Genomic DNA, 26,756 nt, shown 5'->3' with positions numbered 1-26,756 from the left:
CCGAATTTTGGCAAAGTGTCAAGGCGGCCGGCTAATATTAGAATGGCTAGCCGCGATGAGATCGCTGGCCGCAGTTTTCCGAGCGTCTTCTCTTCGGCGATGTGCTCCGGCTCCCGGCTCCTGCCCTGCTGAGGGACACCTCGACCACCGACATGAACGTGAGTAGGCTCACCCTTCGCGTCCGCTCCTGTGGGGCCCCCTCGCCATTTTGTCCACACGAGAAACTCCAAAACTCGGTTGTGTCATCGCTTGGACCGTTAAAATTTCTCCATAAATATTTACGTTCGGTCGCCGATCTAACGACGGACCCGTCCCGATTGGCACCCGTTCAGCAAGCGGTGTAACACCAGGAAGTCGTTACTGTCGATAACCGGCGCCTCTTACAAAAACCTAAAAATAATCCGGATTGATAATGTCTAATTATAACGAGTCGAGCCTTGGGCTCGTCGCTGTCACGCTCGAGGGTCAAAACAAACAAACTGGAGAGGCCGTAACTGCGAGTCAAATACATTTTCCATAATGGGTGGGCGAGATGAGCCTGTCGCGCTGGAAAAAAGCCGAGAGGGGGCGCCGCCCGTCCATTTGGCTCTCCTCCGGGTGTGCACACCTGTTGCGACGCGAAAGAAACCGCAGAGCACTTGGTAGCAGATCAGGCGGGTTTCTTCCGGGTCCGATGGAATCAACGCGAGGCGGTTCGCTTACGCAAATAAAATTACGTCCAGGCAATATTTTTAGCTGTGTCCCGTCCCACGGGTGTGCCGTCGATGAGACAAACACGCTCGTCTTGATGTGTGTTCGTTTTTTCAAAAAATATTTATTGTGATTATAGTTATAAAATACAAATGATATGAAATAAATAAAACTAATGACATCTTATAAACTATTACATTTCAGAATAAAAACGATAACAAATGGAGGCCCATGGCCATTTCCAACCCATCGACGCGTCTGAGACTCGCCAGGAATATGCCGCAATGGGTGGTAAGTATTCTCGATAAATAATTCGAAATGAATTTAAAGCTTACACGAATTGATTAAAAAAAAAAAAAAACATTACTACAAAAGCCTATCGTTAACAGTACAGTGTTTTCCATCTTTAAACTAATCAATTTTTGGCTTTGCACATAAAATTACGTAATAGTCAGTTCAAGGATTAAAAAATAATAGTATAGAATAAAGTCGCCACTAATCCTAACGATTAAAAGAGTGCGAGTGGACAGTCGCACCGTCCAAACTAACTGAAATGCTTAAGACTTACGCTACAACAAATCATAAATGTAAGGAGGCAAATGAATATTCTTTTATGATTCCGGTAGTTGTGCCTGTACACAAAATATTGCAATATCATTTTGATTCGATTGGTGTTTCGGACTGACACTGAGACAACTTCAGGAACTCGGGGAGTACCCCACAGATTACGAATACTTTCAGTACAAGTGTAATATAAACAAAAGAAACTCACGTGGTGCCCGTTTTGATATCAAAATCCGAAATAGAAAAGTTAAGGCTCAGTTTTCTTCGCTCGAGTTCGATTCGTCCTCTTTGGCCGCCGCCTCTTTGCCCCCCGCCTCCACCTCCATCGTATCTTTATTGCTTTTGTCTTGATTGTCCGTCTTTTGTTCGTGTCCCTTGTCCTCGTCCGAGTCGCTCTGTTCCTTTTTGGGCTGGACCTTCTCCTGCGAGTTCTTCATGTACCTGTTCTTGCCGAAGACTTTGTACTTGTAGCCGATGTCATCGCGCAGGTGCAGCTTCCTGTGGAGCTGCATGTACGACTGCGTCGAGAACTCCCTGTTGCAGATGTCGCACTTGGCGTTCTTCATCCCCTTGATGAAGTATTTCTTTTTGCTCTTTTGGTTGTGCTTGCGCACCTTGTGTCTGAGCAATCCCGATGCGCTGTTGAACTCTCTATGGCAAATATCGCAGATCAGATCGGTCTGTTCTTGTTGAGTGGCGTCGTGTTCGCTCGTGGCCCCTTTTTCGATCGCGCTGGCGGTGTTCTTGAAGTCGTTCAGCGTGAGCGAAGTACTCACCGGGTCCGTTTCGCCCTTGTGGTACTTCATGCAGGCCTCGTACTCGACCCGCGTGATGAACTCGTTCGAACAATAATCACATTTGAACGGGTACTTGCCCATGTGGAAATTTTTTATGTGGTACCTGAGCAAGATCTTCGAGGAGAATTGTGTCTGGCACCTCTCGCAGCCGAATTCGACCGGCGGGAACAGTTGCGAGGTGAGGAAGTGCTCGCCGGAATTGATAAAGTCCATTTTGTCGTCGCCGGATTGCTTCGGCAAGATAGGAACGAAGTTGGTGTACGAACCAGACTTGGTGGGATCACCTTTTGAGTTGCCGTTTAAACTAGCACCGTTGCTCTTGGCGGCTATCTTCATCGCAGATATGACGTCTTCCCAGTCGTTGATGCCGTTCTCGTCCTCCATTTCCCCCTCGTCGTCGTCTGTACTCCCCCCGTCGCCCAGATCGAAGTCCGTGGGGTCCACTTCAATGCTCAACTCTTCACTTTTGCTCTCCGTCAACAGCTGATTCACGTTGAGATTCTTTCCGCTGATTGGGGGTTCATTCGAGCCCACCGGAACATACTTCTGGAACGTGTTGTTGATGTTGAGGAACACGTTCTGGTTCGAGTCTTTACTGTTTTTGCTCTCCGCGGGGACAGGTGTGCTTTGCGGCGGCACCACGTTGAGGAAAACGTTCTGAAAGGTGTTCTGATTTTGGGGCCCCATCACGATTTTTATGTACTTTTGGTTAGGCAACATCATGTACGCGTTGGGGGATACTGAATCGCTCTTGGATTGCGAGTCGCCCTTGTTTTTCGTGTCTTTGATTAGAGCCACGTAACTTTTTAGCATTGTAGCCGATTGGACGCATTGTCGCTTGAACGTGTAAGCGATGTTTAAGCGTTTTATGCAAGGGTGACAGAGCAGAGGTTTGAAGACCTTCCATTCCTGAAAATAGAACGAATAAAACTGTGTTTTCGTCAAGGTACGACCAAAAATAAACATACCACTTCAGATACACAGTGTTGAAGTTTACTCATTAAAGTTTCGCTCGGCTCATTTTCTATGTGTTCTAGATCGATGAGATTCTTATCGTATTTTAGGCAGACACGGCAAAAGTTCGGTAGGGTAAACATCGTCATGTAAAACTAAACATAAATATCAATTAAAAGCTCAATAAAGTTCAAACGGGCTGTCAAAGCTTTGTCAACCTCGGCGCCATGTTGCGAAAAACAAACTAGCAATTTCAGTGGGACCAACCCGACCGACCCGAACACCCCAGATTTTGAATAGTTCCGCCTTTATTTTTAGACTCGTAAATTTTATTTGTCGTGTGCGTCGTTCCAGTACAAGAGCGGGTCGGGGGCACCGCCTCCGCCGGTGCCGGCAGAAGAGAAGCCGCGCCAGTCGTTCTCCAAGAACTCGCAAGAACCCGACTATGAGGTCATCGAGTTTGGACAGCAGTACTCCAACGCGCCTCCGCTGCCGGTCAAAAATGGTAACACGGTCTCCCCGAAGGGTTCTCACTTTCTAAAATTGCATTTGTTCGAGCAGAGACACAAAGGAGCGACGGGAGACACTGCCAGCTGTGCGGCACCTCCAACCCTTCGATCAGATGCGACCAGTGCTTCCAGATCTTCTGCCTTTCTTGCGACGACATGTACCATCGACACCCCAAACGACAGACCCACTATCGTCGGGTGAGTGATCATGTGCTGTGCGTAAAGTAGAGAGAGTGATCGGTGTCTTGCAGCCCCTGGACGCGTCCGTCCGTCCGCCGCTGCCCCCCAAGGGAGAGTCCCACTCGGCGCCGGTGCCGCCCCCACGTCGCCATCGCCGCGCCGGCTCCATCGGTCCGTCCCCATGTCCCAGCCCTACCCCGTCGAGACACAACCAGGTAGGAATGCATTCTTGTTGTCCCAGCTAACATGGAGCCTCATCTGTTGTACAGTATTTAAAAAATAAATTATTTTACCGAAAAAACGATTTTATTACTGAATCGAAGCCTTATATTGTGCACAAAAATTTCTAATCTGGGCGCTGCGCTTAAACCTCCTTCTTCCTCTAATAAACCTCAGCTTTAAGAGCTTAAGGTAACAACTGACAGTTTTAAGAAACGTGGAGCGATAATCGAGCAATGTTTTTAGGGGTTGCCGCGCAAGGAGAGTTCCTTCTCCTTCAAGGACAAGATGAACAGTTTGAAACGTATGGTGGGGACGAGACCGCTGCCCCCGACTCCCACCTCACCAACCCACTCTTGTAAGTACCACCGAGTAAAATGCAACTTTACCAACTGGTCGTGTTTCAGCGCCTCGCCAGTTCACCTCGAGCCCTCCCAACTTCGATCGGTACAATCGAGGTTTCGAAGTACCCAGTCCTAGTCCTTCGCTGCAGCAGAGGTACCGCCAGCACCAACTGGCAATGCGCGGAACCACCCCGAACCTGTCTAGTACTGGCTCCGACTTCGACAAGGTACTCTCGACTATCGCCGATTTAGCCGGTACTGATGGTACCTACCTTTCAGCCGCCTAGTCGCGACAGCGGTTACCCCGACTGGGAGACCGAACAGTGGAACTCCCGCTTCCGCTCTGGGAGCATTTCCGGTTCTGACAGCGGCAACCGCATGAGGAAGTTGAGCAACACGTCTTGCCCACCACCCAGGACGCTTCCGCACAGCGCTTCCGTCTTCGACTTGAACAACACAATGCCACCCCATCACCACCACCACGGTTTCATGCCCATGCAACAGGTACTGCTGGTACTACTGTTTATGGGTTTTTGTACACGGTACTGTTCCAGGCTCAGTCGATGGCCCAACTGAACTGTCCCACTTGTTACCAAGGGTCCTGGATGGACTGCGCAATGTGCGACCAAAGAACTGGAAGCAACTTGAGTCTCAACGTGGCACCGCCCCCGTACCCCATGAATCCCATGTGGATGGGGACTTGGCACGGGCCTCCACCGTCAGCGATGTACCCATATCCGGTACCAATGGGACACGTGCACCACCATTCGCGGCCGCCGTCACCGACGCACAGCGTCAAGTCGAGGAAATCTTCCATGAGTAAAAAGGGGCGGAAGAAGTACCGAGAAGTGGAAGAGACAGATGATGAAGACGACATGGAAGACAGGAGGTCCATCTTCAGTCATAACGACAGAAACGAGAGGAAGTCGCTCGGAGGGAGATTCCCCGAGAGGCAGCGACCCTCGAGAGACACGTCTTCGGTGCCGCGAGAGATCGCCAGGAGAAACACGATCGACAGAGTGGAAAGAATTTCGAACGTGCGAAGCAGGCCCAGCGTCCGCCAGTCTTCCAGCGAGAGCGACGACGAACACTCGGAGAGCCAGAAGGAAGAGAGCGAGATCGTGGAAGAGGGCTCGGAGCAGGACACCGGTCCTAAGCCCTTGCCGGAACTACCGAACGCGAACTGGGAGTGCGAGCACTGCACGTTCGTCAACGAAGCCGGCACGAAAGTGTGTCTGGTTTGCTGCAAGACCGCCAGCGTGAACGTCAAACTGGTCCAGAACGAGGAGAGTCAGAATCTGGCACCGAAAAACCTGCCAAAGTCGAAGCAGAACAAAGAACAGAACAAGTTGCAAAGGAGCAGGTCGAGCGACGATTACAGTAAAGATTACAGCGAGACCGAGTCGCTGTTGAACAAGCTCGGCAAGCTAAAAACGAGTGAACCCCCGAAAGAAGTGCCGGCAGAGCCGAAGAAAGGTAGGAGTAGAAAGATATCATTTTGGCCGGGCACAAAATTCTCAACTCTGACCAATAAATAAACCAGACAAGTCCCGTAATTGTGTTGTCTTTAGGCTAGTCCTGCGTGCATTCATTAATCTATACTAAACTCCCTGTGATTGTGTGAATCTCCCAGTAACTCTTTTCCTGTTGTTACAGGAAAAGACGGCTGCGTGTCTCCGAGTGCGAGTGAACTGGAAGACAAAGCTCCGATCGTGTCGTTGGAAAACGGTGTGCCGGGCAGTGCGGTTAACTCGAGTGTCGGTACTGACGATAGTGCTAAAGACAAAGTGACGATGTCGACTGGGACCTCGCCGCCGCCCCAGAACATGTCCACCCAAGTACTGGTCCCGACGCGCGCCTGCTAACGCGACTAATCCGGACCTGTTTTAGACCTACGAGGACGTCGCCCCGCCGGGGGAAGTCCCCAAGTCGCCGAGAGGTCGTCCCACCAGCCGCAACAACCGCAGGAGGGACTTGCGCCGCTCGAACTCCCTGCACATGGGCACCCAGAGGCGCGGCTCCGAGTGGTCGCTCCATCGGTCCTCCAGCCGCCAGTCCTTCACCACAGACTCCCAGGTTTTGACACCGCACCACTCCAAACTCGTCCTAACACACTAATTTTATCTAGAGCTTGCCAGGTAGTAGAGAACAGAGTCCTTCGCCCTACGACTACGGAGACGACAACGTCGAGCGTCTCCTGTCGAGGGACAGAAGACCAACGACCAACCGCTCCTATTACAGCATCATGGACTTGAGGAAACCTGAACTGTACAGGAACGACCCGTCATTTTACAGGGTGCTTTTTGCAATATAAGGCTTTGATTTCGAGTTTGTCCCTTGCATGATTCCCATCGGTGCGACACCGGTGCTAACTCCGTTTCTTCCGCAGAACGACTACCCAAGTCACCGCCCCAGGGCCGACTCGTTCGACTTCGCCGAGAACGGCTTCCACAGCTTCAAGATGCAAGGAATGGAGCTGGTGAAGCTGCTGCGAGAAGCGGAGCAGTACAAGTACACGGCCGACGAAGTCCAAGCGGCTCTGGCCCACTGCAAAGACGCCAACCCGATCGATTGGTTGCGCCAGAACTGGGACGCGACCATCGCCAGCGTGCAGACGCTGGCGACCCAGATGGGCCGCGAGGGGCCCATGAACATCGTCGGGACGGTCTCCGAGGAGGAGGCCAGAGCCGCGTTGAGACTCCACAAGGGTAACTTGTGGCCGGCCGTGACCGACTGCGTCGAGCAGAGACAACGAAAGGTAAGAAACAGTGCCGAAGAAGGAGTTTGGGGTTGACCGCCGTGTGGTTTAGTACGCGGAGCTGGCGGCGAGGGGCGAGTTCAGCCGCGAGGACATCTTGACGGTGTTGACGGCGAATCACGGTGACTTGGAGGCGGCGTTCAACGAACTGAGCAAGACTCAGTTGAAACCGTTTTTGATGAGGATTTGGGGACCGCCGGTCGGGACGGAAAACGAGGCAGGTAATCAGGGGGCGACGCTGGAAAAGATCAGGGGCGAAGGTAAGTCGAGCGTGGAGGTGAAAGGAGGAGTCTGAAAATAAAATTGCAGATGTGGAGAACCAGCGCGCCGACAAGGAGATGGCCAAAGCGGTAAGTCCGATTGATAATGGTAAGGATAGAGCGCCCCCTACAACTGAACAAACCCCCATCGTCAAAGAAGTACCACCAGATGAGTTAAAAAAAACGCAAAATTTTGAACTCCTGGACAACATAGAATCGGAAGTGTTGAAAAACCTACAAGATATCAATAAGCTTAGCGATAGTTTAGAGACTAACAACGAACCTAAATCGACTAAACCCAAAGTTTACGTAGAGAAGAGCAGTACCGTGATACAGGTGGTAGATCACGACTACGAAGTTCCCGAAGCTGAGAGAGACGAGAAGAGAATCGAGTCGGATTTTAGCGACACCGAAAGCAGCGACGAAGGAAACAGAGTTGAAGAGTTTGTCGATGCCGTCAGTGAAGTACACCCTGTCGGTTTGGCACCCCTGAAGAGGAAGAGTGTCAGTACTCTCAACATAACTCTGGCCAGTACCGGCGAACCGGGAGAATCGGCCAGCGGAGTACCAATTTCAGTGGTGAAAAACAGTACGGAAGTAAAGATGATTCAACCGTCTGAGAGTACTCGAGAAGACGTGGTGGTCGAAAGTACCGCCGCGATTCAGTTGCAAAACGCGCCGCCAAAAAACGGTGATGTGGGGGCCTCGGAGGTTAAGGCGGAGCAAAAGAGAGACTTGGAGGCCTCCACCAAACAAGATAATACCGCCACGAGTCTTGAGATACCACCAGTACTGGCAGATTCGGACAAAGAAAAGGCTTCAGTTATGCCAAGTGTTGAACAAGACGGTGGTCTGTTAGCTTCTGGTGTCGAGAAGAATGTTGAAAGTACGAGTACTGTAGGTGGCGTAGAAGAAAACAAAAACGTCGAGTTAGCGGATGGTACGAGAGATGAAACAAATTTATTAGAAAACGAAAGACAGTCAGTTGAAACAGGTTTGAAAGAAAAGTTGGGGGTTTTCAAAGAGGAAAAAATGACTGAAGGTGGGGTAGGAGGTGGAGAAATTGCTGCCGATGTCACTAGTGTTGATTTAGAAAGCTGTACAATGAGTGAAGATGTGAAAAATGAGAACAACGCTGAGATCGTTGCGAATTTAATTGTTGCGCAGGAAGATGTTCGGGGTTCTGTTGCAGATGTAAAAGAAGAATTAAATGAAGATGTCGGTGCCGATTTGGGAACTTGTGAGGTGGAAAGTGACCAAAAGAGAAATGTTTTGGTTGAGGAAAATGCGACCAAAGCAGAAAAGAACGGAGATTCTGAGAAACAAATTGGTCAAAGGAAGAGTGCTTCACCTCGGCCGGAAAATGACAGATGTAGGAAAGTGCGACCAAAGGAAGTTGTTTCAAGTGAAAAGAAAGATTTGAGTCGATCTGGAAAAGGAGTGGAGGTCGTTTCGCACAGCGTAGAAGAAGTGAAAGAGGAGAAGGCGGAAACCACGGAGAAACCTGTCGAGAACAAGCCGCCCTTGACGAAGAAGCAGAAAAAGTCGATGAAAAGAGCAAAACGTCGATCACAGCGGAGGGCAGCTCGGAGAGGCTCCACGAGCACGACAGAATCGAGCAGCTGCGAGAAGCCCTCGACGGAGACCGACAGCGAACCAAACCAGAAAGAGGCGTTGAAAGAGGTCCACGAAGAGGTGAAAAATTCCGAGGACAAGGAGGCGAAACCCCGAGACGTTACCAGTGAACAGCCGAAAACAGATGCGGAGGCAACGGCCTCCACCGACCTACCAGAAAACGTTGAAATCCATCCAAAAATCTCGACAACAGTACAAATAGCACAAAACAAACAATCGCTACTTCCTGTTCCGCCAAAAAGACCGTCCCGGATACCGATTTCGCGCCAGAGATCTATTTCGAAAAGCGAACCAAAATCGCCAGATGTTCACACCGCTAGTAAAATTCCAATCAAAACTGGGAGCCAAATTCCTGTTAAAAATAAGCAACATAACAATATCGATCACACCGGCGAGGGCGGTAGCGTAAACAATAGCCAAACGGGTGAGTCACCGGGCGAGGTGGTCCAAACAAGCGAAGACAAACCGTCTGGAAGTGCGGAGGAGATAGTTGGGCGATCTGGAAGTGCGGCCAAAGATGAGGGTGTCGAAGTGGAGGAGGCGGAGAGACCGCAGCGGCCGTGCGTTCAAAGAGACAAGTCCGAAGAGATCGAACAGGAAATGAAACAAAGCGTCCAGGCCATAAAAGAACTGAACAGACAGTTGAATACGAATTCTAAGAGCAAGAAGGGGAGTTTGGGGTCGTTTCGCAACAGCTCGGTGGAGTCCACGACCAGTTCCAAGCAGTTGTCGTACACCAAATCTCTTGATAACGACAGCGACTCGTCGGTTTCCGACAGCAACGTTGAGGAACTCCTCGACCCCAGCACCGACGAAGACAGTTACGAGGATTTCGAAGAGTACGACGAGGTCGAGGAGTCGGACACCGAAGACTACAACGAGTTCGACAGAAAAAATGCCAGAATCGTCGATGAACTCGATATCAATTTGTCACAGATTAGCGCAAAAGTGGAGAAATTGACCACCGACTTGACAGACAACAAAAATGATTATTTGGACGAGGTTTGCGAGTCGGAAGAGTATAGCTCTGAAGAAGAGGAAGAAGAAGAACAGGCAGAGGATGAAAGCGATAATAAATTTGATGTTAGCATTGAAGTTAAACAACCTAGTGAAATCGAAGTGATGGAGGTAAGGCCCTAATCGCAGGACCCTCGATCCTTTGTAGTCTCCACCCGCTTGTTGTCAAATTGTTACGTTAAATTCTTCCGCAGAGACAGGCACGTCGGTTCCTCGCCGAGGGCCAAGTCAAGAACTACCAACAAGCCGAGCTCGCTGTCAGTCTGATGGCGCTCAAATTCTCCGCAGAAGAGGCGCTGGAAGCGGTACACGACTGCCAAACTCTAGACGCTGCCATAGCGTACTTGCAGCAAGACTGCGAGTTGTGCGCGGGGAAGTACCCAGTCAACCAGGTGATTTTCTGGTGGTGCAAGGTTCGTTACACGATGTCTACCCCTTGCAGATCGTTTCCATGTTGAAATGCACGCACCGATGCTGCCAAGAGTGCGCCAAAAACTACTTCACGGTTCAAGTGACCGACAGGACCATCATGGACTGTTCTTGTCCTTTCTGCAAACAACCGGAACTGACCAGCAGCGAGATTTCCGAAGACGAAGTGTCCGACTATTTCGGTAATTTGGACATTCTGCTGAAAGGGATTTTGGACGCGACCGTGCACGAGCTCTTCCAGAGGAAATTGCGCGATCGTACTTTGATGCAAGATCCAAACTTCAAGTGGTGCGTCAAGGTGAGTAGACCCACGAAAAATTATTGGAGGTCAGGGAGAATTTTGCGTTAGTGTTCGTCGGGTTTCATCGCAAATCCGCGCCAAAGAAGACTGATTTGTCCCGACTGCAAGACCATGACTTGTGCCAACTGTCGCAGAACGGTGAGTTTAACGAGACGACCAAAATCTAAATTAAATTTACTTGAATTACTTGCAGTGGGAGAAACAGCACGAAGGAATCTCCTGTGAGAAGTTCGCCGAGTGGAAGGACGCCAACGACCCCGAGAACCAAGCCACCGCCGTGGCCAAGCACCTCGCCGAGAACGGCATCGACTGCCCTAAGTGCAAGTTCAGATACTCCCTCGCCAGAGGGGGCTGCATGCATTTCACTTGCACCCAATGCAAGCACGAGTTCTGTTATGGGTGCGGCAAGCCGTTCATGATGGGGGCCAAGTGCGGGGTGAGCCAGTACTGCGGCAAGTTGGGATTGCACGCGCACCACCCCCGCAACTGCCTCTTCTACTTGCGGGACAAGGAGCCGGCGGAGCTGCAAAGACTGTTGAAGGTGAGCACGTGTTTTTCGTGGACGATTAATCGTGAGGAAATTTGTCGGCAGGAGCACAAAATCCCGTTCGACACGGAGAAGAAAGAGGAGAACGCCGCCGCCGCCGCCAAGTGTCCGGTCCCGCTGCAGCGGGAGACCCCCAACGGCCTGATCGACACCGTGTGCAACAACGAAGTGACCCCCGGCCAGGGCGGCCTGTGCAGGTAAATATTGGTGGCGGCGTCATCACACCCGAATGACGATTTCGTTGGTGCAGGATGCATTATTTAGAGTATTTGTGTAAGTCGATACGACGTCACAAGATAGACAGTATCGACATTCTGTCGGCCGACGATCTGGAGACGGTGGTCAGACGCGCCGCCAAAAAACTTCCGCCGAACGCTTACGGAACGCCCCGCGACATGTACAAATTGCGTCTCTACCAGGTACCCAACCGGACAGTTTTCGCTAATCTGTTGTTGTGTGTGTAGGCTGCATTACGTCGAGTATTTAGTTGGGCTCATTGGCAGACACAAACTGGACCCGGTCACAATCCTGGACTTGGTGGAGGTCGGTCAGGAGTTGAGGAGACGTGGCAAAGAGTTGCCAGAAAGGTCTGCCTCTTGCAACGACCAGGAGTACAGATTGATTTGCGTCAAGGTAGGACTTGTTGGTGGCGGGCTTGTGCACGTGGCCACTCGCGTGACTGGTGCGCTAGTGCCTAACCACCTTAGAGGGCTTCTGGCTGAACTAGTCTGTCAATGTGCCCAACTACACGTTTGCCTTAGTCTCCTCTACTAATCATCCACTCCCAGTGTGCCCGATCAGACGAGCGCCGCCAACAACGACTTCTCTTCACGGATTTTTTTTGAAATGTCATTTTGGGAAACTGGAAACAAAACATTGGTTCAAAATTGGAAAAACGCACGAGATTCATTCTGCAAGATGAATCGTTGAGATTAAATGTTTATTAAATAAGTTTTACAAAAACATTAATTTGAATAAAAAATATTACATGACAGCCTTGACGTAAGACACTAAGTAAACACATTATTTAATTGTGTTACAAGTGAAAAAAACCAATTACGTAAAGCGGCACTTTGTTGACGGTGTCTTGTCATTTCAATAATTCTTTTGTGACGTGTAACACATTTATTTTCAGATTGTGAAGGAACAAATTCCATTGGATTGAAGATATTATTAACCCAAACTCTAAACTTTCTTAACACAAGAAAATATTTCCAATGACAAATCTAATACATAGTGTGATTGTTTTAAATGTTATTTTATAAATAAACATATTTAGTAGGTTTGTACCAATTTATTTTTATTTATTTACCCAAAGATTGCAAAAACACTGCCAGACAATTTTTTGGCGCCTTGGTTGAATTCAAATTCAAAATGTTATTCAATTTTTTGGTGTTTTTCTTTTGTTTTATGAACTCTTTCCTCTTGGAAATTTGGTTGTTGACAATTTTATTCTTTATATTTTCTGTATTTTTACTGCTCAAATTTTTTCCATTATTTTTTGTTTTAAATCCATTTACATTGTTATTGACCTTTGGGTTCTTCTGATTAATCTTGGCACCAATACTGTTTGTCTTCATCCCATTTGAATATTGTTTTCTCTCTTTTCCATTTATTTGTGCCTGAACTGAACTGACCACTTCCTTTTCCAAACCACAAAACTGGTCTTTCTTCTTTTTTGACCTCTTCTTCTGTTTAGGTATTGACTTTATCGCATTAGCGTCAACACGTTGTTTAACTGGCTTAGCACAGTTCCTGACTACTTCTTTTTTACAGAAACCGCATATTGTTACCTAAAACTTTTTTAATTAAAAAAAAACATTTACATCACCACAAACGCACAAGCTGGTTTCCTGTTTTGAGACTATTTTTCTTTAAATATTTTGTCTGAAATCTTGTCAATTTCTTGCTAGAGTCAACCTTCTTTGACAGCTTTTGTGCAAACTTTGAATTCCTAACCTCTGGCCTCACAACATATCTCGATTGGGTCTCGCGCAATCTAAGGCAACAATGGGGACATCTCGCTTCCGATTTATTTTTATTCTTCTCTAGGGTGATCTTAGTTTGTAGCTGGGAAATCCGAAACTTCGACCTACGACAGTTTATTAATAGACGGACGAGGCGGACTCTGTCCACTTACGCATAATAGGACTTCAAAATGTTCACAGTGTTGGGCACCTTGTTCACGATGTCGTACAAGTACCGGATCGTATTCTTATACAAGACATTGACGGTTTCCTCAGATAAATCCATGTTCTGTACTTGTTATGACTTGTTGCACGTAGCTAACCTCACTTTTGGCCCCATGCCGAAATTGCCCGCAAAACAGGGATTTTCGTTTCGCAACGGTACGCTCCCTAGCGCGTCAATTCAAAATCGTTTTTTAAAAAATCCGTCAGGAAACGGGTTTCCGCGACAAATTGCGGCTTTTTGGGGGTTGGGGTGCCGTGAAAGCGATGAACGGGTGTTCTGGGGGCGCCGGTGTGTGACATCACGGGGGCTAACACAAAACGTGGGGCTTAATAGTGGTAAATATTGATCTCGTCGTCGTGCACATGGTGACGTAAAGAATCACGCCACTATCCCTCCCATTCATGGGCGATCCTGATTGGTCGACTCCGACCTGTCCAAAAATACAGTGTGTAACATTTTTATCAATGCGAATCGTGCTCCGGTTGTGCAAGTCTCGCTGATAACCGGTGTCATTATCGGTGTTTCCAATTAAAACAGACAACATTGTGCGAGATATCAGAGGACGCCAGCCGATAATCTTCCGCCAATCTTCGGTAAGTTGCACTTAACCTCGCGCCGATTCGTCAATTTTATCGTTGCGGTGGATTTGTGCGTATCGGGCGGTTTTGGGAGCCCCCGGTGATGTCTCTCAAAGAATCGAGTAGTTTGGCTTTTAGGTTAAGTCGACAGTCAGATTTTTGTCACGTTGACATATGGGTCTGTCGGTCTGTCATGGGTTGTTTTGTGTCAAAACACGCCGACCCAGCGACGTGTCCATCATCGATCAAACACGTGCACGGTTTTGTTCTGCCCATCGCCCCCCATCGCGGTACTGTTTACGCGAGGTAAACGAACCGCGCGACTTGACCTAGCCCATAATCAAGACCGCCCGTCCACGTCGCCGGTCACGATTCCGCGCTCCAATATCTCCACCGGCATCCCCTATCTCCTGTCAATTGGTTTTAAAATAGGAAATTCTTAATTTAGTCTTTATTTCCATAGTGCAAAGTCCAAGGGTCGCTCCTGAATTACACAAATTACCCAGTTGTCACACGAAATTAATATTTAGTAGAGAGACGAGCACTAATGTCGGGTTATTTTCCTCCAAGGTCTATCAAAGGAAATCGCGCCGACAAACTAATTCGAATGACCTTTTTTTGACGCGCCATTTGTCAGGGAGGCAACTTAAGGGATGGTTGCCCTCTGGCGGCGAGTCGAGCAGACAGGTCCAGGTGCGAGCTCCCGTCACTCCTGAGTCCTGACTGTCACCCGGAGGATTTTATTTCCACCTGAAGAAATGTTCATTTGGTTCGTTTACGATTACGTGAAACAGGTTTGGGTGCGGAATTTGACCAAAAGTCAAGGATTTCCACACCAAAAAATGTGACCCCTCTTACTTCCTCATGATTCCTTAATTGACCACAAACTTGAGCATCTTGATGATGAGAATATTTTTGTAGCCTATCTGTTGCAAGGCCGAAAATTTTATTGCCTCTTTTTGTTACATTCGTTCTGCATACTTGCATGACTTCCGTGTGGTAGGTATTTGTCGAGATCATTAACATGAATCTTGAATGTACAGTTTGTTTCACCATAATTCGCATGAGACTCGGCCACGTCCTAGTTCCGTGGACAATCCAGATACGAAAATTCGAAGAGATTGAATGAGTCACGAAGAGAAATTCTTCCAATCAACAGATGACTAAAATGGCCTCTTGTGAATTGTAAAATTGAAAATTCACCGATAACAACATCGCGTGATTCCCATTGTTTGCACCCAAATCGCGTACAATAAATAAGTGATCGAAATAATCGATTCATTGTAAAAATTATTACGATTAATGGGAGGTCAGAGGTATTGAAAACGCGTTTGTAATCAATTTTATCAGTCATTTACCGAAAGAACGGATCAATATTGAGAGTCTCGCACAAAAGAGTTGAGTATTTCAGATTGCACGAGTGCTAGCGCACCAACAATTTATTTATTTATAGTCGTATTGTTTGCGATTTTTAGTTTGTCCACACAAATTACAACTTCAATTATCATAAATATTCATTGCGAAATTCATGGAAATATGAACACCTGCATGGAAATTGTTTGTGGAAAATCGATGTGACATGTAGGAGGTTAACGAGGCAGATCGAAATCGAAAGTGTTGATTGGGACTTTGGCAAGTGACAAGTGCGAATACATTCAGAGATACTGTAATTGGGTACTCGAGGCGAAAGTTGGAATTAGTACAGTGTACTTAAGTGGTGGATTTTTATCGGCATTTATAGGTCAAAATTAGCATTCAGACTGGTCGTTAATGGCAGATTAATTGGAGTTGGGCGGACGGCAGACTAAACTGTCCTGTTGGCGGATTCAACTGGTGTCGTTGCTTCAAGATATTTTTCAGTACATAATTTTGGACCGTACCGTGTTTTGTTTTCCAAGTTTTTTAGCATTTTTGGATTGTTAATCACAATTAAAATCTGTTTTTCCTTTCGCATTATTTTTTCAATTCTTAAAAAAATCGATAATTTTCTCAAAGTGCCACGTTTAGATGGCCACAACTCTTGTCAGTGTCGAACTGTATTATTGAACTTTATTAAAAATTTTGACAACTCGTCACGGCCTCCCAAAATCTTTCAGAATCTTTGTAGGCCACAAGCCAAGTCTATTTCCTTTTCCTTTTTCCACTTGTTGAAGATACTCCCTTCGAGGAGTTCCATCAAAAATTCTTATTGGGAATCTCTAAAAACTTGTAACAACCTCATTTTAAGTAATTTGTACCTATTCTATAAAAAAAAATATATCATTATGGATGATAATACTTTAAGGAATAAGGAGCAAGTCATAAATAATTAATATTATTTTCCGTTGACCGCTTGTTAATTTCAATATTAATGAATTCTTTTGTCTAAATTATAGTGTATTAATGGACCTCATTAATACACTATTTTTCATTAATCAACGATTTTTGCGATTTTGACGTTTTGATGAAATTTTGATGTATAAACAACCTCGAACATGCATTGTTTGCACTTACCAACACTGCAGGGGGGTTTTCTATATTTTATAGCTCCATAACTGCACAATTACAAATTCACTTTTTCAAAAACCGACATTTTTGGTTATATGTAATTCGCATGTCATATTTTTCAAAGGGAACTAGGTTTCCGTAGCAACCGTGATTTTTACGTGAAATTGAATGTGAATGGAGTTGACGTCTTCTGACACTCTTTGTGGAAAAGTGAATAGAAAGTGTTGAAAAGTTTAAAAATGGCCTACCCCGAGGACAAAAAAAAGAATGAAGGTATTTATAAGGTCTCATATTTATGGAAAAAGATGAAATTGGTTTTGATTTGGCTTTAATTTCAAAATTTGTCACCAAAAAAAAAAGTTTGCGGTCAACGAAAAAATGTTGTAATCAACTCTTTTGTTAATGGGCGATTAATAATCTCAACAGTTTCGATTATTAATCGCCTTCATTAACAAACTAAAGTCGACTCAAGTTGCAAAAAACCACTTGTCATTTGCAACAGCATTTTTTCAATATTTTTAAACCAAATAAAGGCACAAAAAGGCCAGAAAATCATAGTTTGGATTGAATATTTTCCATATAAGTACAGTTTTAAAGTAATTTCAAACGACTAATGCCATAAAATTGCTGTTGCAAATCCAAATTGGTTTTTTGCAACTTGAGTCAACATTAGTTTATTAAATAACTATTAAATCCAATGCTGTTTTTAAATAAACATAAAAAAAATCTGTATGTTTCAGTAGAAACTACAAATACGTCCGCTTTTAGAGGTACACTCTAGCAAAATTTGTGAGGTTAGGTTTGGATGTTTAAGTTTTATTTTCTTGATGATGAACTTGAACACAACACAAGTTTTCATAGCAATACCAATACCCTGTATTATGATAATTTGTCCATTTTCCTCTTCACATTTTGCTACACAAATTTTTCCAATACCTAGATGAATTGTTTAAGCCATATAATTGAGAATTACGTCCTAAATCCTACATACATTCATCTGTAAACTTACAATATTTGTCGTGTCTTTATCGTTTATATTATATAAAACTATACAGGGTATTTCACGAGTGATAATGAGCCTGACGGAATAATAAATTCAACCCACAATACATTTTCAAAAAAGCCGGACATTTTAATAACAGTAGCCAGCTTTTTTCGGAAATATAGTGTGGGTTGCATTTTAAATTACGTCAGGCTTGTTATCACCCGTGAAATATCCTGTATATATACAGGCTGATTCATCTTTTACCGCCAGTGGCAAAATGACCCTTAAGAATTGAGAAAAATTTATAAAATTTACAGACTTGATTTGTCGAAAAATTTACTTTCGACCGGTATAATTTATTTCAAAAAATTTTTTTTTATTGAGCAGATATTTATAAAAAACTGTTTTTCAAAAAAAAATTATGTTCAAATTTTTGCATCAGAATGTGGCTAATGGCGTATAAAATCAATATCTGCAATCCGTTTCGAAAAATGTTTGATAGTTTTTGAATTAAATCGATTTTAATGGAAAAGTTGCCTTTATTGATGGTTGTTGGCTTTTAGTGTTGTAAATTTTCTCTAACAATGACTACCTTGTAAAACTGACCTGCTTAGGCGAATTTCTTCGATTTTACAAAGGACCCCCTGCTGTGGCAATAAAAATCCTCTAATAAATCTTATTGTTAAGATATTTGGACATTATGTCGTAAATCATGAAGCAAATACAAATTTGAATATCAAAATGCGTTTATTTCAATAATACCATACGCTAAAATTAATTTAACATGGTAAAATTGTGTGAAAATACCTGAGTGTGCATATACTACAAGGTTGAATAAATTAAACAATTAATAGTTGAGAAAATGGCAAAATTTGACCTAATTAACTTATAAATTTCATTTTTTGATATTATGTGCCTTATGGATAATAAATTAGGTCTGCAAAATATGAAAGTGAAATCATAATTGTTAAGGTCAATTTTGTCACCGGCGGTAAAAGATGAATCACCCTGTATAGTTACTCCTCCAGCTCTGCACTGAGGTCAGTTCGGTCACAACACAACGTACAATGAAAATTAAAAATTGACAAGTGACGCACAGTTGATTGTTTTTTGCTCGTTCCGCTAAAAAACTCGACTCCCTTGATTTTAGCTAGCCGTGTCGTGCTGCGAACGATTTTAGCTTGTGCTGCGAACGATTTTACCGTGTCGCATGAAACTAATTCACTGCCCGGGAATAAAATGTATGTGACGCGCCCCAAGTAGTTTTCACTTCAAAAATGTTTTTGATTCTTTTTCTTTGTAAATAGTTGGATCAGAGTTTTGAAAGATACTTTGGGTCATTGTGTCTTTGAAGGGTGACGTCTTTTCCTTTGACAGCGTGAAGAAAAGAGAAACATCAAAAGTTTTCACAGCTAAGAGTATTGCTGTCGTTTCCACGTTGTTTATTTGTTGTTGTTTTTTTTTTTAATAATTTTGGCCTTGTGACTTACCTGGATAGATAACTTTTTACAACTACGCTAATCTTAAGAGCAAATTATAATTCTTGATAAGTGTTAACATTGTCAGCACGTCTTTTATGACATCGTCGATGTTACGGTCATCAGTACATGGGTATTGCACAAACAAATTACGAAAAAGAGGATATTGAAGAAATCGGTCGCGAAAAAAAGAGTGCAAAGAGAACGAAATATTGAAGAGTAAAACTGAATTCTGAAAATCTCAAGAATCATTGTTACATTGATGCGTTTTTCTTTTAGTTCTGGTAGTTCCAGTTCTAACGCACGGTCGTGTTATGTCACGGTTTCTGATTGTGTAATAATCGAACAAATTCCACCGGACCGTTGATTCCATGTCAATTTTGCTGATAGTGCCGCACTCTTGCAATTTTCCGCGATCAGGATCAACGCTTCGCAAATTACCGGCATCGGAACGATTAGCACTTGATGAACATCGCTTGTTAGAACTGTTCTCACTCATTAACCAACACATCAAGCGCGACTCCATCCATCCATCCAACAATTACAACCGTCAATAAATTACGGATAATAATAATGCAAACCAAAATGATCGATCACCCATAAAAGGATCCAATCACATTTTTTTAAAGACACCAATAAGCTTTTAGGTTAACAAGGGACTCAACCCCAGCAGGAGAGCTTTCAGAATTTCAATTATGGCGTAACCCGCGATCATTATCTCGCTTATTGCCACAAGTGTTTTCGAGTTGGAGATGATAACGCAAATATTTTTAACTTTAAGTGAAAATAATTGTTATGATTTACGAGGACACGTCGCACACAAAAATCTTCGACACAAATTACTGTACTCGGAACGGCTGTCCACCTGTCGGGCAAATTACGGTGATCGAAGTTTTGAAAATTGGAAAAGTTCAAGGATCGCCGCGAAAACTGCAACGAGATCTTGTGATAAGGACGCGTGTGTCAAGGTCAAGGCCCTGTTGGACCCCCGCAGTTGTTGAACTGAGCACTGCCGCGCCTAGATTGTTGTTTGGGTATTTTCGGCGACCTTTGGCCGAGAGCGTCTGGAATGGAAATGACCCAAACCGGGAAAATGAATCACTCGGCGATAGTAGGGTGTTGTGGAAACAATTTTTCAACCTTTGCCTTCCCTCCGGTTTACCCGCGCCGATCCAAGTCCACGAGGTGTCAAGAGTCGCGGGACTCGCATTCTTATCTCTTATCATTTGTGATAACGGCAGGTTTAACTGTACGCGGCGCACCTCTCCGAACCAGTTCGCCGTGGAGAAGTTCCAGTGGAGGTTACCCTTCAGTTTCGATCGAGATGATTTCGCTTGAAAAGTGAGTTCAGATTCGTTGCGACACGTGGTCGCAAGCTTTTCCCACAGATACTCGCAATAATTGCTGTTTACGTTCCTTTCTCAACCTTCGCCGGTTTTTTCCTGTTTTTAATTGTTCGACGTTCGAGTCTCGTGGCAGTGCGTGATGCCGTGATGGTCCCAGTCGGTGTCGTTTCCTCCTGATCCCAGGCTCGCGCGTCGCTTCCTCTCGCACCTCGTAATCATATCGCAAGGCCGCAACTTCTGCTATCGCTAATTAAGGTAAACTCCGGTTGCGCAACACGTTTAGGATGGGCCCACACGAAATCGTGCAAAATAACAACAAACCTTGGCGCAGCTATTTCGGTTCGATTCACAAATTTTTCGCCGGTAGTAAATAGAGGCAAGGTCGAGGGTATTTCGGTGGGTCCACGGTCCGTTTGTAAATTTAGCGTGACCTACCCGAATTACCTATAATTACGGCGATCAGATGTTTCGGCAGGCGATTGTTTGTTTGGATTATGTAAGCGAGAAGGCGGGCCCCAAGTTCGTATTGTCACACCATCGGACCCAAAGTCCATCCACACAATCGCACCGACGACGATTAATTTTGTTTTTTTCGTATTGTACACGTCGGTTTTACACTGTTTGCGTTTCAGGTTGTCAATGTCTTGATTTGTTTGTTGTGTTTACAGAGTGTTTGTGCTCGGCGAGATGTTTGTAGACGACAAAGCGTGAGTAAATTTGCACGGCATGCCTGCTCCTCACTAATCCAGCAGCATGAGTGTTTTTCACTTCAGATTTTGCGTGCAAGGACGCACTAATAATTTTGCAGCAACGATAATGATAAGTAACGGATATCGGGGGAGATCGCCCCGTCGATAAAAATGTCGATTCGGGTGATGACACGAAAATCTGTGATCTGACCCCCGCGCGATAAGCAAAGGACCCGCCATGTAGTGCCCTCATGGTCCGAGACCTTTGCTTCCTTTTTTTGGTGGAGTGGTGGTCGAAAAAATACCAATAATAGGTAGTCGGGTTAAAGTTCCGCGCTTATCTGTAATCACTTTTGACAGGGGGAGGGATCGCGATAAAAACGAAGAACCACTATGATCAGGGGGCAACACGGTCAATCGACGTTATCGCAGTTATCGCGGCTCATTCGTCGAGGAAGTGTCTACCGGTGAGGTTGTGCCGTCTTGGAGTCAGGTTTGGCAAACATTTTCAGGTGACACTGTTGTCGAGTACGTGGTCGAGCGAGCCTTTGGAGGTGCCACACCAAGATGTATCTCGGGTCAGTATATCGCGCGAACTAGTTACCTGCGGATGTCACCGAAACGTCACTCATCCGCGTATAACCTCATGGTCCCCGAACGATGATCTAAATTCGCCAGTACTGCGAGATGCCCTCAGGGAAAAACTCGAATTCATCCTGAGGTCCCGTCGCATCCGAGACATGTTCTGGGCGCTTTACGCCAAAGTCCATCCGTGAGTTTCGTTTTTTCTTGCGCGTTCTTGCCTCGATCTTTTTGCGCCTCTCGATGACTTTTTCGCTTGTCGCTTGACTCTCTCCCCGAATCACGCACGTCATGCATGCCGTCCTCGCTCCTCCGATTCTAATCTGATCGTGTTTTTTTTTTTTTGCAGGGACATGGATGGGGTTGGGATCACGTTGGCCATCGGAGCCTTGAAGGCCCTGGCTTTCGTGTACGACGTCCTCACGTTCCCCGTCTACGTTATGCTCCAAAGGCCTTGGCGCGCTCGGGCGCTCGGTAGAAGAGTTAAGGTCAGTCCACACTAGTCCGACATCGTTTCTTGTATGTCACATGCATGAGACGCTTAGATACCATCGGCTCTCATTTGTCCTATCTGAGCGTCACTCTCTATGAAGCTTGTTTGTCTCGTTTTATTTTTGTTGTACTTTTGTGTCCGTCCACTCTTAACGATGCTTGTCGAGGTTTCCTGACACGAGTGGAACCTTTCGTTTTTGTACTTGTCGGTGTGCCTGTCTCATGTATCTTTCCATAATGATGATTGTTTATAGGGCGTTATTATTGCCACTGAGACTGATCAGCCAAAGACAGATGTAAGCATAGATATGAAAGGAAACGATTTTACTAACAACTCAACCGAACGACCACCCAAACCGTACAAGGTATATCCATGCAGAATGTCAAAAAAAAATCTGTTAATAATCAGGCTGTGGAATTGCAAGAGGTGGCGATTAATTTTTGTGTACAAACGAAATTGCCGAGAGATGGTTTTGGGGTGGGTGGTTTGACCGCTAATATCACGACGACTGAAATTTTCCCCTATACAGGATGCGTCAAAATTTTTGACACTCAAGTCTTCTTGACGTCACATCTTATCGTTGCTCTTGAATTTATCTTCGAAAAGATTGCTCCATTTTTGACGCAGCTGTGTATATAACAAAGCATAATTTGTTTTTTTTACGCTAACTAATTAACTCACCTGTAAGTAATTGTGCGATGTATACTGATTACGTGGAACAATTAAGTTGATTTATTGCATGCTATAGAATAAATCTGCATGACAATCGCTATTCTATTCTACCGCAATTATTTGAGCTTGTATTTTGCTGTAATTTTTTTTGCCTGCGGTGAGTATTTAACAACTACTAACTCACGTAATCACCTTATTAATCTGCAAGAAATCGATCCAATTTCCTGGTTTCGCTGGAGCGGAACGAGTGCAAAAAGTGCCTCGCTCCGTTCTAGGTCTCGTCGACTCGTCGCCGCCATTAATGCGTTGTTTTTATTTAGGCCAAACCGATCACGAAAGACACCAAGAGCATCACATACCGATCGACCACCGAGCCTGGTCCCGTCCACATCACAATGCTCCAGGAGAAGATCGACACTATGGCGAAGATGTTCGATTACGTTAGCAGAACCTACCCGAACAGGAAGTGTCTGGGCACCAGAGAGATCCTCGCCGAGGAAGACGAAGTGCAGCCGAACGGTCGCGTCTTCAAGAAGGTGAGTCTCGAGCGAGACGACCCGGAGCTTTTGTCATTTTGGTTTTTTTGGGGTCAGTACAACATGGGCGGGTACAGGTGGAAGACCTTCGCCGAGGTGAACATGCTGGCGGAGAATTTCGGCAAAGGGATTCGCGAGTTGGGCAACAATCCGGGCCAAAACGTGGCCATCTTCGCCGAGACCAGAGCCGAGTGGATGATCGCGGCGCACGGGATCTTCAAGCAAAACATCCCGCTGGTCACGATCTACGCCACGCTCGGCGATGAAGCCATAGCGCACGGTCTCAACGAGACGGAGGTCACCACGGTTATCACCAGTTACGAGCTGATGCCCAAATTCAAGAAGATCTTGGCGATGGTGCCCAAAGTGACCACGCTCATCTACATGGAGGACCAGCTGAAGCAGCTCGACGAAGACGGCTACCAGAACGGCATCGAGATCATCAAGTTCAGCGACGTTCTGAAGCGAGGAGCCAGTTCGCAGATCGGTCAGTTGCGATTCGTCCGGTTGTCGGTTTTGGGTCTAACGGTTGTTTGACAGTTGGCGTGCCCCCGAAGAGCGACGACATCGCCATCATCATGTACACGAGCGGTTCGACCGGCGTCCCCAAAGGCGTCATCCTCCTGCACAAGAATCTGATCGCGACCTTGAAGGCGTTCTGCGACTCCACCGCCATCTATCCGACTGACGTGATGATCGGTTTCCTGCCGTTGGCCCACGTATTCGAGTTGTTGGTCGAGAGTGTTTGTTTACTAACCGGCGTACCGATAGGTTATTCGAGCGCTCTGACAATGATCGATTCCGCCAGCAAGATCAAAAGAGGGACCAAGGGAGATGCCACGGTCTTGCACCCCACTTGCATGACCAGCGTTCCAGTAAGGACGAAACTGTCAAAAATCGTGAACCGTCACTAAGTCGAATCTCTTGCAGCTCATCCTCGACAGGATATCCAAGAGTATTCAGGAGAAGGTGAGCAAAGGTGGCACCGTCAAGAAGATTTTGTTCAAATTCGCCTACGACTACAAAGTGAGCTGGGCGAGGCGAGGCTATTCGACTCCCCTGATCGACAAGTGAGTCGCAAAGGAGATTTTTATTCCGAGTACTGATCGGGGGTTTTAGGGTTGTGTTCGGACCGATCAAGGCGATTCTCGGGGGTCGCATGAGACTGGTCTTGTCTGGTGGGGCACCTCTGTCGCCTGAAACCCACGAACAAATGAACGCCTGTCTCTGCGCAACCATCATCCAAGGCTACGGTTTGACGGAGTCCACGTCCTGCGCAACTGTGCAAGATTGTAAGTCCTCGTTCACGTTGAATCTAAAACGTAATGTGCGCAAAAGTGACGGATCGCGCAAGAATGGAAACATAACCCTACTATTTTAATTATTTGGTGTTGTTTGTTATTACTTACGGTTCAGTCCATTTAAAAACACTATTGTAACAATCGCAAACAGAGATGACAAGTTATGTCAATCAGTAGTGTTGCCAACACAAGTTCAAACGAAGCAACTGAATAGAAACAAAATCTCTACAAATTAACCAGATTTTACACAAATAATTCACAAGCAATTCATAATATTTAGACTATTTTAGCTAAACGAGTGTAAAAATTATAGGACTTCATTGTAAACAATGAGGTTGCCGGTGTATGTTTAGTTCAGTTTTTGGAATTATGTATGTCTGACATGTGACGGACGTGTTTCAGTTTACGATAAGGTGTACGGCCGCGTCGGAGCCACCACCACCGTTTGTGATATTAAATTAGTCAATTGGGAAGAGGGGAACTACCGGGTGACGAACAAGCCGTTCCCCCAGGGCGAGCTCATCTTAGGAGGCGACAACATGAGCGCCGGATACTACAAGATGCCCGAGAAGACCGCCGAAGATTTCACGGAATCGGACGGCAGGAGGTGGTTCAGAACGGGTGACATCGGCGAGATACACCCGGACGGAGTCGTCAAGATAATCGGTAATGTCGATGACTCTCACGCTATCCGGAACCCGTTTGACTTGGTTTTTCAGATCGCAAGAAGGATCTGGTGAAGCTGCAAGCCGGCGAGTACGTCAGTTTGGGCAAAGTGGAGGCCCAGCTGAAGACATGTCCGCTGATCGACAACATCTGCGTGTACGGCGACTCGACGAAAGAGTTCTGCGTGGCGTTGGTGGTGCCCAACCAGCAACAACTCAAGGATCTAGCTTTGAAGAAGGGAATCGGTGCGTTGTCGTTCGAGGAGTTGTGCCAGTCGCCGGAAGTGGAGCGCGTTGTCATCGGGGAACTGAACGATCACGGGAAAAAGAGTGAGTATAGGAGGTGGAGAGGTAGAGGGTGGAGTTTGACGGTTGGGCGTTTAGGCAAGTTGGAGAAGTTCGAGCTGCCGGCGGCGGTCAAGCTGGTGACGGAGGTGTGGTCGCCGGATATGGGCCTGGTCACGGCCGCGTTCAAACTCAAGAGGAAAGACATCCAAGAACGTTACAAGCACGAAATCAACAGGATGTATGCCTCCTGAAACTCGGCCTGTTTTTAAAGTGTGTGTGATATTCCATAAGCAAATTGTTGAGGACCTGCATTAAATTTAAATGAAATTTGTATAAAAAAAGTTTGCCTTGTATAAAGTTAAGGGAGGAGCAGCTTGTATATTTTTTAATGATCGTCAGCTCTTACGTAAAGAATGCACTTTCTTCATGCAATCGTTGCTTATGTTTCGCGGAGCCGGTCTCAGTTTCGTCTGAAACTTAATTGTACATTTGTTTTACAAAATGTTGTAATTTTGTAGCAATACGATTGGCTTTTTTTTAAGTAAAATTCGTTTTGTTACGTCTGTTGTTTTTCGTTGTTGGTTTTAAGATGTTGCAAGACTGGATGTTGGAATACTTGTCAATTGATATACCCGGTCCGACCGCTTCCGCCGGTATGCAATACAAAAGACAAGTACTTAAAATACACATAGGTTACTTCCATCGTAAGTTCAATTTTTCTAGCTCTTATTCTCACTCATATTTATTAATGTTCGAGAAGAGTCGTACGAAAAGAATGGTGCTGTCATACTATTTCTCTAGGTTTAAAATTTATTTAGCGTAAGTCGGGTTGGACATTTACCTACATCACAATTCTCTTATCATTAGGCTTAGATAAGGTGTAATTTCAACATTGAATGCTTTTTTTTTATTATGTATTATTTATAATTTACTGTAATTTATTGAATAAAGAACTCGTGTGAATGGTGTAATGCAGAGTGTGTAACCATGCAATAGCGTAATAAATTTATAGAATTTTATCTCGGCGTTTCACTCGATCCCCAAAAAATAGAAAGTTTGTCAAGTACAATCATTGCGTATCGTACATTCTAGTACGTTTAAAAAAATACCTCCAAGGGAATAATGTGTTGAACTTGCAAAATTTCAATACGCGACATACGCTAATACCAAATAATTTTCACACTTTATTACCTCACTTAAAAACAATAAGACAACTCCAGTGGAAAAATTACGCAAAATCACAAAAACCGTTTTTTTGT

At 45.5% G+C, this 26,756-nt stretch overlaps 3 protein-coding genes and 1 long non-coding RNA gene across 15 annotated transcripts; 2 read left to right on the top strand and 2 right to left on the bottom strand.

Moving 5' to 3' along the window:
- The first annotated feature begins 29 nt into the window (after positions 1–29).
- LUBEL (Linear Ubiquitin E3 ligase) lies at positions 30–12,493 on the top strand. Of its 5 annotated transcripts, none has more exons than XM_069047197.1 (22): positions 30–158; positions 895–981; positions 3,360–3,510; positions 3,567–3,712; positions 3,766–3,909; positions 4,160–4,271; positions 4,321–4,484; positions 4,537–4,761; positions 4,812–5,733; positions 5,914–6,095; positions 6,148–6,333; positions 6,386–6,553; positions 6,647–7,015; positions 7,068–7,275; positions 7,325–7,365; positions 10,122–10,319; positions 10,370–10,654; positions 10,706–10,795; positions 10,851–11,198; positions 11,250–11,401; positions 11,669–11,837; positions 12,340–12,493. In XM_069047197.1, exons 1-22 carry the CDS (start codon positions 153–155, stop codon positions 12,367–12,369), a joined length of 4,383 nt encoding a protein of 1,460 aa, XP_068903298.1. In that variant the 5' UTR covers positions 30–152; the 3' UTR covers positions 12,370–12,493. The 5 variants fall into 5 exon arrangements, with proteins under 5 accessions (XP_068903298.1, XP_068903294.1, XP_068903295.1 ...); XM_069047193.1 differs by having other exon boundaries at positions 7,325–10,038; XM_069047194.1 differs by lacking the exon at positions 11,669–11,837 and adding an exon at positions 11,455–11,623 and having other exon boundaries at positions 7,325–10,038.
- On the bottom strand, positions 783–3,260 carry LOC138130640 (zinc finger protein kipf-like). The gene is made up of 2 exons (XM_069047245.1): positions 3,020–3,260; positions 783–2,960 (listed from the first exon to the last, which is right to left on the bottom strand). The coding sequence occupies exons 1-2, from the start codon at positions 3,152–3,154 to the stop codon at positions 1,509–1,511; spliced, it is 1,587 nt and encodes a 528-aa protein (XP_068903346.1). The 5' UTR covers positions 3,155–3,260; the 3' UTR covers positions 783–1,508.
- Positions 12,110–13,700, bottom strand: LOC138130657 (uncharacterized). The gene is made up of 3 exons (XR_011159615.1): positions 13,345–13,700; positions 13,047–13,296; positions 12,110–12,997 (listed from the first exon to the last, which is right to left on the bottom strand). It is a non-coding gene; the product is annotated as an uncharacterized lncRNA (long non-coding RNA).
- Positions 13,701–13,853: 153 nt separating this feature from the next.
- Positions 13,854–26,516, top strand: Acsl (Acyl-CoA synthetase long-chain). Of its 8 annotated transcripts, none has more exons than XM_069047227.1 (12): positions 13,854–13,990; positions 20,940–20,978; positions 21,892–22,030; positions 22,289–22,399; positions 23,028–23,243; positions 23,301–23,730; positions 23,784–24,118; positions 24,174–24,313; positions 24,363–24,535; positions 24,947–25,210; positions 25,264–25,539; positions 25,594–26,516. In XM_069047227.1, exons 2-12 carry the CDS (start codon positions 20,959–20,961, stop codon positions 25,746–25,748), a joined length of 2,259 nt encoding a protein of 752 aa, XP_068903328.1. In that variant the 5' UTR covers positions 13,854–13,990; positions 20,940–20,958; the 3' UTR covers positions 25,749–26,516. The 8 variants fall into 8 exon arrangements, with proteins under 8 accessions (XP_068903328.1, XP_068903330.1, XP_068903324.1 ...); XM_069047222.1 differs by lacking the exon at positions 13,854–13,990 and adding an exon at positions 20,235–20,266; XM_069047229.1 differs by lacking the exon at positions 20,940–20,978.
- Positions 26,517–26,756: the final 240 nt, after the last annotated feature.

Source organism: Tenebrio molitor, chromosome 5 (genome assembly GCF_963966145.1).
Source record: "Tenebrio molitor chromosome 5, icTenMoli1.1, whole genome shotgun sequence".
NCBI lineage: Eukaryota > Metazoa > Arthropoda > Insecta > Coleoptera > Tenebrionidae > Tenebrio > Tenebrio molitor.
This window is presented reverse-complemented; position numbering and strand designations above follow the sequence as displayed.